Source organism: Phyllobates terribilis, unplaced genomic scaffold (assembly GCF_046119375.1).
Source record: "Phyllobates terribilis strain yellow unplaced genomic scaffold, ASM4611937v1 Scaffold_11__3_contigs__length_659146591, whole genome shotgun sequence".
Taxonomy (NCBI): domain Eukaryota; kingdom Metazoa; phylum Chordata; class Amphibia; order Anura; family Dendrobatidae; genus Phyllobates; species Phyllobates terribilis.
Genome location: NW_027362771.1, coordinates 453,064,607 through 453,077,189, shown reverse-complemented (window position 1 = coordinate 453,077,189; position 12,583 = coordinate 453,064,607). Strand labels below are relative to the sequence as shown.

Below are 12,583 nucleotides of genomic sequence, written 5' to 3'. Positions count from 1 at the left end.
CTTTAGAAACTTTATCACATAGATACATATAGTATATTAGAAAATTGCACCATTTTTTGGAATTATTTTAATAGCCTACAGACTTTTTATTACAGGACATGTTGTTTCTTAGTAATATCTGCCATCATGTTGACTGTTCTTAGCTCTTCCTTATTGTTGTACATATAAATTTCTCTCTTACGTAGGAAATCTGTCTAACAGGGCATTTTATTGTCAGGAATGTAACTCTTGGTCACGGCACTTGTGTAATTCTCTAGGTAACCTGAGTTGATTTTGACTTTTATTGCTATTGCATGTAGTTTAGGCTTAGTTCTCAGGGTGACGCTCCACTGTCCGTACATTTCATCTACTTGTTTTCTTTGTTATGTCTGTTTTGTAGCCAAGGTCACTTTAGGTGAGTTAATTGGTATAAAATACACATTTACTATATACCTAAAATATACAGTGAATATACACAACCCTATTAAAATTTCAGGTATATGTCATGTAAAGAAATCATACCGAGAAGAATAATTTCAGAACTTTTTCCACCTTTTAATGTCACCCATAATCTGTACAAATCCTTTGAGAAACAATCTGAGATCATTTTGAGGAGGAAAATAAAAATAACAAAACTAAAATAATGTGGTTGTGTGAACACCCTCTTATAATTGGGGATGTGATTGTGTTCTGAATTAGCCAATCACATTTATACTCATGATAATTAGAAGTCAGTACACAGCTGCCATCATTTACAGTAATTCCAATTAACTCCATATAAAGTGTAGCTGTTCTAGTTGGTAGTTTCTGACATTTTGTTAGTTGCACTTTACAGTAAAAGCCATGGTCCACAAACCGCTTACAGCACAACAAAGAGATCTCGTCGTTGAAAGTTATCAGTCAGAAGAAGGGTACATAAAAAATTCCAAGGCATTAGATACACCAAGGAACGCTGTGAAGATAGTAATGAAGAAGTGGCTCAAATTTGGCATCACAGTGACATTATAAAGAACTGGACAACCCTCAAAAATTGCTCAAAAGACAGCAAGAAAATTGATCTGGGAGGGTGCCAAGAAGCCTGCAGCAACAATAAAGGAGCTGCAGAAATTTCTGGCAAGTACTAGTTGTGTACTGCATGTGACAACAATCTCCCATATTCTTCATATGTCTGGCCTGTGGGATTGGTTGGCAAGACGGAAGCCTTTTCTTACAAAGAAAAAACATCCAAGCCTGTCTGTTTTGCTAAAGGCTACATCAAGTCTGCCAAAATCATGTGGGAAAATGTATTAGGCTGTGTACCCACGATGCGTTTTTTAAGCGCTTCCGCAGCGGAGAAACGCTGCAGAAACGCTTAAAAAACGCATGGTAGAAGGCCTGCCATGTTTCCCAATGATGATCCGCATGTGCTGTGCACATGCTGCGGAAATTTCCACTGTGGGTTATCATTGCGGAAAAAAACGCAGCACTACCAATTATTTTGCGGAAGCGCTGCGTTTTCTCAACCATTGACTTGCATTGGAGCACATGGATTACGCATCACTGCATCTATACATGCGGAATCCATGCATTTCAATGTGCGGATGGTACCCGGGTCTGGAGGACAGGAGACTCTCCTCCGGACCCGGGTACCATAGAACCTGTAAAAAAAAGAATAAAATAAAAAATAAATATTTTTTATTTACCTTCTGATGGCCCCCGGTCTCCTTGTCTTCCCTTGCCGGCAGATCGCGGTGGACTGAAGGACCTGCGCTGACGTCATAGTCATGTGATGGCAGGTCCTTCAGTGTAGTGTACCGCGAGCTGCCGGCAAGCCAGGACGGAGCGAAGCAAGACTTCGGGGGCCATCAGAAGGTAAGGATAGATTTATTTTTTTATTTTTTACCATACTTTAAGGTCACACTATATAAATCTATGCCGTTTGCATGGATTTATATAGTTGTGACCAAGTTGACAAGCACTTTCCAAGTGATGCTAAAATCGCTTGGAAAGCGCTTGTTAACCCGCATGCTGAAATTTATTTGAAGAACGCTTCACATCCGCATGTCCCTGGCAGGAAAAAACACATGTACAATCCACATGTACAATCCGCATGCGTTTTTTCTGCTAGGGAGATGCAGAAACGCTCAGGAAAAAATCCTGAGCATTTCTGCATCGTGGGCACATAGCCTTACTGTCTGATGAAACCAAAGTTCAACTTTTCAGTCATTATTCCAAAAGGTATGTTTGGCACAAAGCCAAGACTGCGCATCACCAAAAGAACACAATACTTACGTTGAAGCATGGTGGAGGCAGCATTATGCTTTTTCCAGCCAAAAAGATTTCAGTTTGTTATTCAATTGATTTGTACAGATTATGGGTGATATCAACAGTGGAAAAAGTTCTGAAATTATTCTACTTGGTAGGATTTTTTTACATGATAAAAACCTGTCACTTTAACAGAGGTTTGTAGTCTTTATATCCAGTGTACGAGCATACAAAAATGTGTATAGATATATAATACCTATGCACTTTTTTGTATAATAATATATATCTACATACAGTTAGGTCCAGAAATATTTGGACAGTGACCAAATATCTGTGATTTGGACTCTGCATGCCACTATTTTAGTGACGAGCTAAGTTCTGCTCATGCACTGCCTCCGGGCCATTTTCCTGAAGCCCACCACCGGGAGATCAATGTGTGCAACGGGGACTCCACTCCTGCCTTACACCGCTAATATTTTCCTGAAGCCCACCGCCGAGAGATCAATGGCTCCCTGCCTCGCACCTCCGGGACACCCCTCCTCCCAGTCCTGAGCACTCAGCATCGCCCCACTCCTGCTGTCGCCGGCTTCCTGCAATGGTGACCCTGTTCCTGCCTCTTCCTCACTAAGCTAAATTCGGACTATAATACGGACCCCTATTTTCACATTAAAAATCATTTTTTTCCTATTTTTCTCTAAAACTGACGTGCGTCCCATGGTCCAGTGCATCTTGTAGTCCGAAAAATACAGTTCTTCCTGGAGAGTGTTATTCACTTGAGTGGATGTTGTGAAGGGGTTATTTCTTCACCATAGAAAGGATTCTGCGATCATCCACCACTGTTGTCTTCTGTGGATGTCCAGGCCTTTTTGACTTCCCAAGTTCACCAGTGCATCGTTTTTTTGGGTTTTTTTTTTTTTTTGCAGAATGTGCCTACTGTGAATAAATGTTCATCTTTAGTTTTGTCCAGAAATACATACTGAACGATTTCCATTACTTAATGATCTATTTAGATAATATTACAGGATGCGGGATCCCTGGAGCTCAGTGAATATAAAAAAAAAAACCTACCGTTTGTTTTAATAGCGATTTCCTACCCGTTCCTATCTTACATGAGACATGCTTTACACAAACATTTCCTTCCTGCATCATTGCTTTATATTATTAGCGTAAGTTTCCACTTTGTTCTAGAAGTTGTCAATTTACCTTTATTGTTGTAATGGAGGCTAATAACATCCTAAAATTTGATTGTTTAAATGAGGACACATGTTTACCCCTGCAGGCTATACATGTTTATTGGCCATTTGCACAAAAGAAAAAAATCTGACTTATCAGTATATAAAGTGCAGAATCCTAATATTGCTTATTCCCATCATTAAATATAGTATTTCATCCTTCCGCTCTGCTAGATTTTTTAAACTTAACATGGACAAAACAGAATTCGTCATCTTTCCCCTATCTCACTCAACCCCCCCCCCCCCCCAACAGACCTATCCATGAAAGTAAATAGCTGCTCACTCTCAGTCCCGCAATCTCGCTGCCTTGGATGACCCTGGACTCGCTCTCCTTCAAATATCCAAGCAGTTTCCTCTTCCTGCCGATTCCAGCTCAAAAATATTTCCCGAATCCGTACGTTCCTTACTCAAGAATCTGCAAAATCACTAGTGTATGCCCTCATCATCTCCCACCTCGACTACTGCAGTCCCCTGCTCTGTGGCCTCCCTTCTAACACTCTTGCACCCCTCCAATCTATCCTAAATTCTGCTGCCCGACTAATTCACCAGTCCCCCCTCTATTCCCCGGTGTCTCCCCTTTGTCAATCCCTTCACTGGCTCCCCATTACCCAGAGACTCCAGTTCAAAACCCTAACCTTGACATACAAAGCCATCCACCACCTGTCTCCTCCATATATCTGTGACCTAGTCTCTCGATACATACCTGCACGCAACCTCCGATCCTCACAAGATCTCCTTCTCTACTCCCCTTTTATCTCCTCTTCCCATAATTAGATACAAGATTTCTCCCATGCATCCCCCCTACTCTGGAACTCTCTACCCCAACATATCAGTCTCTCGCCTACTGTGGAAACCTTCAAAAGGAACCTGAAGATCCACCTCTTCCAATAAGCCTACAACCTGCATCGCTCCACCATACCGCTGCACGACCAGCTCTGCCCTCACCTACTGTCTCCTCACCCATCCCTCGTAGACTGTGACCCCTCACGGGCAGGGTCCTCCCTCCTCCTGTACCAGTCAGCGACTTCTATTGTCTAAGATTATTGTACTTGTTTTTATTATGTATACCCCCTTTGACATGTAAAGAGCCATGGAATAAATGGCACTATAATAATAACTAATAATATATCACCGAGATCTGACCGAGGGATATGACTCCTATCCATGTAGAGAACAAAAGTGAAAAGATCCTTTTGTCTTATCCTCCTGCCTTGCCCACTCCAAGTCGCTTACAGGGAATGTGATGGTCTCCGTTTCCTATACAAATTTTGCCTACTGCTATTACTGCCGGCCCTCTTATACATGTGAAAGCTCAGTTCAGCGGAGCATGCATATGATTTTTCAAGAGGGGAGGAAACCAATGCTAGACACCTCAGACTATATCGGAGGAGAGTTGTGAAGTCACCATACATATGAGAAAAGCAGTTGCTCTTAAATGTCCAGCTTTGGCCATCATTGCTCTGCGGTGTATGGACTCCTTTACTATTGGAAGTAGTTTATGCATGAGCTGTGAAGCCGTGATGGTTACATTATCATTCGATTTTTTTTTTCTCCTCTTTGTAGGTTGATTGCAGACTCTTATATTGCCTCTTTTCTATTTTCAGAATGTGGCTTGACTGTGCATAGAGGCTGCAGAGATATTGTGGATTCCTGTGCAAAGATCAAGGTAGGTTTTATGGTCTGTGGACAGTTCCTTTATTATCTCTGATCTGCTAGAATATAGAATAAATGACTAGGCCTGAATGAGCATAATCTGATACCAAGACCCAGATCAGACTGTTACTACCTGAATGATGGTGTCAAGGCCGTGATCAGATTGTTACCACCTGAATGATGGTGCCAAGACCCAGATCAGACTGTTACTACCTGAATGATGGTGTCAAGACTTGGATCAGACTGTTACTACCTGAATAATGGTGTCAAGTATGGGTGCAGTATCCAGAAATAGCACCACTTGTGTCCATGGACTGTCTCTGGTATTACTGCTGAGAAACAAAACCCAAAATGTCATTGAGAGCAGGAAAGGAAACCTATATCACAAAAAAAAGCTTCCAGAAGTGAATTATCAAGGCAGAACCGAGATATAAATGACATTTGGCGAACGGGTCTAAAGGTTTGATATTGGTCATGCTTTAAAGTTGGAGGTAACACTTTACAAAGACCATATTATATATTGTACATGGCATCTCCACTGCATAATGAGAACAAGAACATATCCATTGTCTTCATAGCCACATATTAGTCCATCCTATTAATTAAACCGAAGGGTTTGACTTCTCCTGTGAACCGGGCAGAGGATTTATATGGCTGTAATAGCAATATTAGTAACAGAAAATGTCTTTCCTTACAGGAAGAAAAGGTTTTACAATCACAGGGTGCAGCCACTCAGACCGTAGTCATGAGAAATAAAGGTGAGCAGTGTCTAAACATATAAATGTTGTTATAACTTATAAAGGACGTGATTAATTTTTGTTCATTCGTCTACTTATATATTTTTTTTACTCAGGTGCTTTGAAATTCTGTGTCATGTGCTTAATATAAGCAAAGTGTAGTGGAAAATTAGTGTTTTGATTGCTTACAATTGTAAAAAAAAAGTTTTATTTACTGAAAAATTGTGCCCTTCTTGTCTGCAGATTGTGTCTGGCATTGCTGATCAGTACCATTCAGGTAAAGGAAACTGAGCTGCCATACTAGACACAGCCCATAGACAAGAGTAGTGGCCCATATTTAGTAAGAAGTTTACATCAGTTTTCGGTGTTACTTGAGCTGTAAAAAGCTGGAAAAGTGGAAATAGATGAAATGGAACCTGACAGTGATACGTATTGCCTGATCCACGGGCGGCATGTATCAGACACTGGCTGTATGATCTCAGCTGGGTATGTTTAAAACAAAGCGAGGTTTCAGAGAAAGCCATACTTTAAAACCCGCTGGAGGCTAAGCCGCACAGGATACTAGTCGGACAGGCGGGTCACTGGCAGCTTCTCCCCGCCCACTGCCAGTGACTGACAGGTCTCTCCCTGTGTGTTAGTATTGGGAGAGACCTGACAATCTAGGGCAATGGGAGGGGAGCAGCTGCTGAGGACCCGCCAGTCCGATGAGTCTCCCGTGCGGCTCGATCCCCAGCAGCTTTTATAGTATGGCTATCTCTGAAACTCCACAGTATTTTAGAGATAAACATATATGGCAGAAATCATACAGTCAGTGTCTGATACATGCTGTCCATGGATCATACAGCATGTATCAGCAGTCAGATTCCCTTGAAGGGGTTGTCTGAGCACAATCTATTGATCCGTTCATAGGATAGGTCATCAGTATCAGATCCGAGGGGGGCTGACAACTGATACCCCCAACAATCAGCTGTTATTTGCTGCAGCAACATCCAGATGCAAAGCTTTTCTCCATTTACTGTGTAGCGGCCGCTGCAAACACTGGAGCCCGGACAACACATTTAATTTGGACGGCGCGTGGGGCAACAGCTTTATTAAGCAGAATGCTTGAAAATAGTGCAATTTTTGGCATAAATCCACTTCTTTTAGGATGTGAAGATGTAATTTTCTGACTTTAGGGCAGTTTATAAATGCTCCAAATTGGTGTGGCCTTTTATTGGCTTAAATGACCCTAATTTGCCCGAATATATTTTTAACTTTCTAATTTCAGACAAGTTCTTTAAACGTAAATGTTACTAAATACACTGGCTCGTATAAGATTGTTTGCTCTTTTGTCCCTTTATATTAATGTTGACAACTATTGCATTATGGGGAAAAACACATACGATGTATAGAGTGATGCCTGCCTTGAAAATCTTTTTACTCGTATTTTGAACAGCTAAGACCAGCTTAAATTTACTTAATGTCGGTTTTAAGAAAAGTTGCAAATATGTCGTGCATTCACTGCACCTTTAAAATTTGTGCAATTTATTCCAAAAACCTAAGTGACCTGATTAATAAATTTGAGTATAATAAACATATTAATATGTTTTAGGCACCCTACCAAAGGAGCGGCCTCGCTCAGCAATTGTGGCAGTAGATGAAAAGTCCTTGATGACGCTTGGCTTCAATGCCAGAAGACCGCAGACAACGTTATCTATATCCAAGAGTATCTCTACACAAAATATTTCAGGGTATGCAGTTTTTATTTGTCTGCTTAAATCCAATTCAAGGAATAATAAAAAAAAATAATTATTGGAAGTTTTTCTTTTATCATTAAGAGTAAATGCTTCAAAACATTATTTCACAACTGACTAAAGAACATTTCGTTATATACAAGAATCCATGAATGAAAACTCAAGCAGTATGTGGCCACTTCATGTGCAATGACAGCTTACACCAAGTCTTTGTAATCCTCCTTTTGCAGGCTGGGACGTGATGACAATCTTCTGGGCAGCTTGAGAACTTTGTCGCAGTCGACTGACTCTTTGCACAAAGCCTGTAAGGTTAATGAATCTACGGAGTCTCTGAGCGATGAAGGTAAGAGACTTGTATTGTAAATTAACACTATAATCTTGTCTTAAATTTTAGGTAAATATTTCTTTATTTTCTAGTATATTACAAGCATATGATTATAGGGTTGCAAATTGTAAACCTGAAGTTTTTTCTTTCATTTTACCCTCCCGCTGTACATTTAAAGGGGTTTTTCCCAAAATAACAATATGGTTTTATAACACACATTCATTTATGCCAATATAATTAATATTTTTAAATGCAGCATATTTTTTTGCACATATCAGCCCATACAGCATGCCCCTCCAGGCTCTTTTTACCCTCCAAATGCCATTGTATCTGTCTTGCTGTAGTTCCACTGCTCCTGGTCCATTATTATACACAGTGCAAACTCTCTCAACTGGCTTACTGCCAGCATAGTTCTGCTCTACCGTCACATGTGCCACATTATGCACTATTCTTCTGTGCACAATATGGTCTTGTACAGCAGTCCGACCGCCTGATTTTATCTTCTGCCATTTACATTAGTATAGCTGCTTATGTATTTTTTACATAACTGCTCTGTTTGCTGTACTTCTCCACAATAGAGTTTGTAATAACTAGGGTCAGACGAGCTGATCTGTGTTTGATGCCTTTAGCAGACAGCTCAGTGATGTAAAACTGCAAATACCACTTGATTGATGTAGAGAATTATCTTCTGCTATATGCATCAATAGATTGCCATTTGCATTTTCACATTTCTGAGCTGTCTGTTGAAGACAGCAAACACAGCTCATCTCTGTTGAGCCCTGGTTATTACAAGTTCCTTTGTGGAGGACTGCAGTACAATTGAGCTCCGCTCAAAACCGGCAAGCAGAGCAGTGATGTCAATAAGTACACAGGCAGCAGATAAACATAGATTGTGGCAGAAAAAATCGGGATGGCAGAGTTGTGTACAGGAGCTTAGAGTGCATAGAAGAATAGAGTGAATTCTACACTTAGATTAGATTCCTGATATCTGTGGTGGTGCAGCGGAGTCATCATCTCAGAGAGGTGAGGCTAGTCATAGTACACGTGAGAGAGAGGGATGGTTCTGCAACACTAATTAGAAGCTGGGTACTGCCGGGAAATATAGTTTTCCAGTGTAAGAATTGTGCCTCCCATTCAGCTATGTGACGCTAGATGCACAAAGGGGGCGATAAAGATGAAGAAAATCGCAAAGGTATAAGAAACGTTACATTGGTTCAGTCTGTATGATAACAATAAGTATAACCCTTTAAGTAGATGGACAGCTTCTTCTTTTTCCTTCTGCTATTGTGAATAATTTCTTTTGGACTTATAACTATAACTTTGGATAATACTTTTGCTCCTAGGCACTGATCTGTACGAGGGGCAGCTCCTAGGAGAGTTTGAGATAGATTCAAGACAACTGGAGAAAGCCTCTTGGAGTGAAGCAGTGGACGGCGTGTTTCTTGTGCAACAAATGAAAGAAGTTGTTAAACGTCAGGATGTTATTTATGGTGAGGAGTAATAAATTGTGTTCATGTGCAGTGCACAGTTACTACATACGTGCTAGATAATCATGTACTTCCTTGTGGAACACACAGCCTCTTTTGATCTTATTGCACATTGACAAATGAGCAAATATAAAAACTACAAAACTGCACGTGTGACTACGGCCTCAGGCGTACCTTGTGTTACTTCAGCAGGGTTATTGAAATTCTATGAAAAAAAAAACTTAACAACTTAATGGAGATCATTATTTTTGGTTATATCTATGGAACTAGGACAGACCTCTGAAAGGGGGGATTCCAGCAAATGCTTTAAAGGGGTTTTCCCAGAACAGGAAAAGAAAATATAGAATTATAATGAACTCCTAAATACCTTTAATTAGAAAATCACATTTGATTTGTCTAGGGAGGTTATTACTATATTAAAACACACAATCTTGTTACACTGACAAAAACATGTTTTAGAATGGTTAAAGGACAGTTCTCTGTGAGCATCTGCAGTAAAAGCTGCACTCCTGTGACCTAGAGATCACTTATTCCATGTACTGTCAAGATATCTCTGTCACAGCAGCTGCTCAACAGTCAGAAAATGTCGATAGCATTGTGAGCAGCCTTTTCTTACCTCATCACTCCTGGTATCTCCAGTATTAGATCAGGCAGACAAGGTGAACAGCAGTGTGAGCAGCCTCTTCTTACCTCAGTGTCCCTGTTTTTTTTCAGTTTTAGATCAGATAGACATAGTGGACAGCAGTATGAGTGGCCGCTTCTTATCTCAGCACCCATAGTATTTCCAGTATTAGATCAGACAGGCAAAGATGGACAACAGTGTGAGCAGCCTCTTCTTACCCCAGCATTCCTGGTATTTCCTGTACGAGATCAGATAGACAAAAGTGGACAGCAGTGTGTGCAGTCTCGTCTTACCCCAGCACCCCTGAAATCTCCAGTATTAGATCAGACAGACAGGGTGGACAGCAGAGTGAGCTGCCTCTTTTTACTCCATCATCCTGGTATCTTCAGTATGAGATCAGATACAGTGTGGACAGCAGTGTGAGCAGCCTTTTCTTACCCCAGCATCCCTGGTATCTCCATTATTAGATCAGACAGACAGTGTGGACAGCAATGTGAGCAGCATCCACCGACCTCAGCACCCCTGGTATTTTCAGTATTCGATCAGATCAGATAGGGTGGACAGCAGTGTGCGCAGCCTCTTACCTTCACATCCCTGCTATTGCCAGTCCTGGATTTGAATGACCATTGGGAGCACCTCGTCCTACAAATGAAGGGAAGGGCACATGCTCACTGGCTCCTGTACCAACGTTCTACTACAGGTTTTTGTCAGTGTAATAAGATGGTGACCATTTTAATCTTTTTATCATGTTTTGCCAATTAAAGGTATCTGGAATTTATGATTACATTCTTTTTCTCTTTGTTATATTATATATTACCTTAGTATCTTGGTATTATTCTTACAATGTTCTCTACATTTGAATTTTTGTAAGTAGAAATTTTTATAGGCGGTAGTGATATTTTTGTCATTGTAGCAGTCATGTAATGTCTTGAGTGACAATTTTTAATGGAGACAATACTCCAATTGTTACATACAATATTGTCTATGTTAGCAGCACTATGTCAATCACTTGTAAGCAGAATGGATGTAAGCTCTCCTTGCTACAAGGCCCTCAAGATCGTTTTTTATTTGCTAAAAATTTTCTTTTGAATTCCGGTCTCTTCAATGGCTTGTCTCTTCATATCATGTTGTTCCCTGCGTGTGTAAGTGGTGTGAATGAGAGAACTTCCTTACATGTCAGTCATAGTCTGATCTTTATTCACAGAGCTAATGCAGACTGAAATGCACCATTTCCTCAGACTGAAGATCATGAGTGACATCTACTGTCAGGGAATGTTGTCTGAGCTACAGTATGAGCAGCAAGTCATAGAGAAGATCTTTCCATGCATGGACGATCTGCTGAATATCCATTCTCAGTTCTTCCAGCGAATGCTGGATAGGAAAAGGGAATCGTTGGTTGCGAAAAGTGAGAAGAATTATGTCATCAGGAGGATTGGAGATATTTGCACGCACCAGGTAACGTGTCCGTGTTGTACTTTGTGCATGTTAAGGCCCCATTGACTCCTAACCGTTTGGAAGCTTGTTATATTCTTAGGTACGTGTGCTGTATTCCCTTGGGGATGCAATGAACACAGTGCTTTTATAATGTGTTGTGTAGCCTTGTGTGTTTGTTTGTTTTTTTGTTATAACCAGTAATAATAGATCTGCAATGACTAATGTAAAAGTTTTAATACTGGGGGGAGAATTCGGGGTGACTCGTAGCCAGTGGTTCTCCCTATGAATATGAACCCAAGCTTTACATCTTCCAGAACCAGGGACTGGTTATAGCAGTGTTCTGTAATGGATGTAATGCTTAATTGTCCTATAAAATATCGGCACTTAATATGTGGTACCCCACTTATCAGTACCTATCACTTTGGAACCTTGGATGTCCCCCAGCCAAGGTTTTCCAAATCATGCCATTGCCTTTAAATATGTATAAATCAGCTCTTAATATTCACCTTATACTCGTTATGTATTGGAATTTACTATTCTTTGTATACAGTCGTGGCCAAAAGTTTTGAGACTGACACCTATTTTGTGTTTTCACAAACTTCAGTGTTTTTAGATCTTTTAGTCTGATGTTTCTTTGGTCACTGAAATACAATTAGAAGCATTTCATCAGTTTTTAAACATTTGACATCAAGTTTATGCCGCTACTCAATATTTACAGCGTTGATCCTTATGTATCAAGACTTATGTAACCTTTTAGTTTGGGTGGGGGGAATAATCCTTTAACTTCAAAAGCAGAGCCTAGACTGGGTCTGTACTGGTCCGCAGCCTCTGAGTATAATCCAGATTGTTCTCATTCAATCACAGTAGACAAATATTTTGAAAATGGTGAGAAATTGAAGCTTTAAAGTTTACTAAATAGTTTTCGTACTCTCAATTTATATATGCAAATCATTTCCCAGATGAGCATTGCACAGCCTAGAAGCCTCCTCACGCTGGCATGCCAGGCCTGGCATGTCACTCTCCACAAGGAGAAATGTTACCCCTTAGACTACATTTATACAGTAATTTAGCTTTATTTAATAGTGGAAGAACTAACATTTTTTTAATTTTCATCGTCCTTTTTATATTTTCTGATGT

General features: G+C 40.4%; 1 protein-coding gene across 4 annotated transcripts in view; it reads left to right on the top strand.

Annotated features, from left to right (window-relative positions):
- AKAP13 (A-kinase anchoring protein 13) overlaps positions 1-12,583 on the top strand; it is a 269,973-nt gene that overhangs the window by 240,412 nt on the left and 16,978 nt on the right. For all 4 annotated transcript variants that reach the window (XM_073653290.1, XM_073653288.1, XM_073653289.1 and 1 more), the window contains 6 exons: positions 5,060-5,121; positions 5,806-5,866; positions 7,437-7,575; positions 7,809-7,921; positions 9,247-9,393; positions 11,217-11,467. In XM_073653290.1, the coding sequence (XP_073509391.1) occupies positions 5,060-5,121; positions 5,806-5,866; positions 7,437-7,575; positions 7,809-7,921; positions 9,247-9,393; positions 11,217-11,467 (773 nt within the window). The remainder of the gene's footprint in view (positions 1-5,059; positions 5,122-5,805; positions 5,867-7,436; positions 7,576-7,808; positions 7,922-9,246; positions 9,394-11,216; positions 11,468-12,583) is intronic.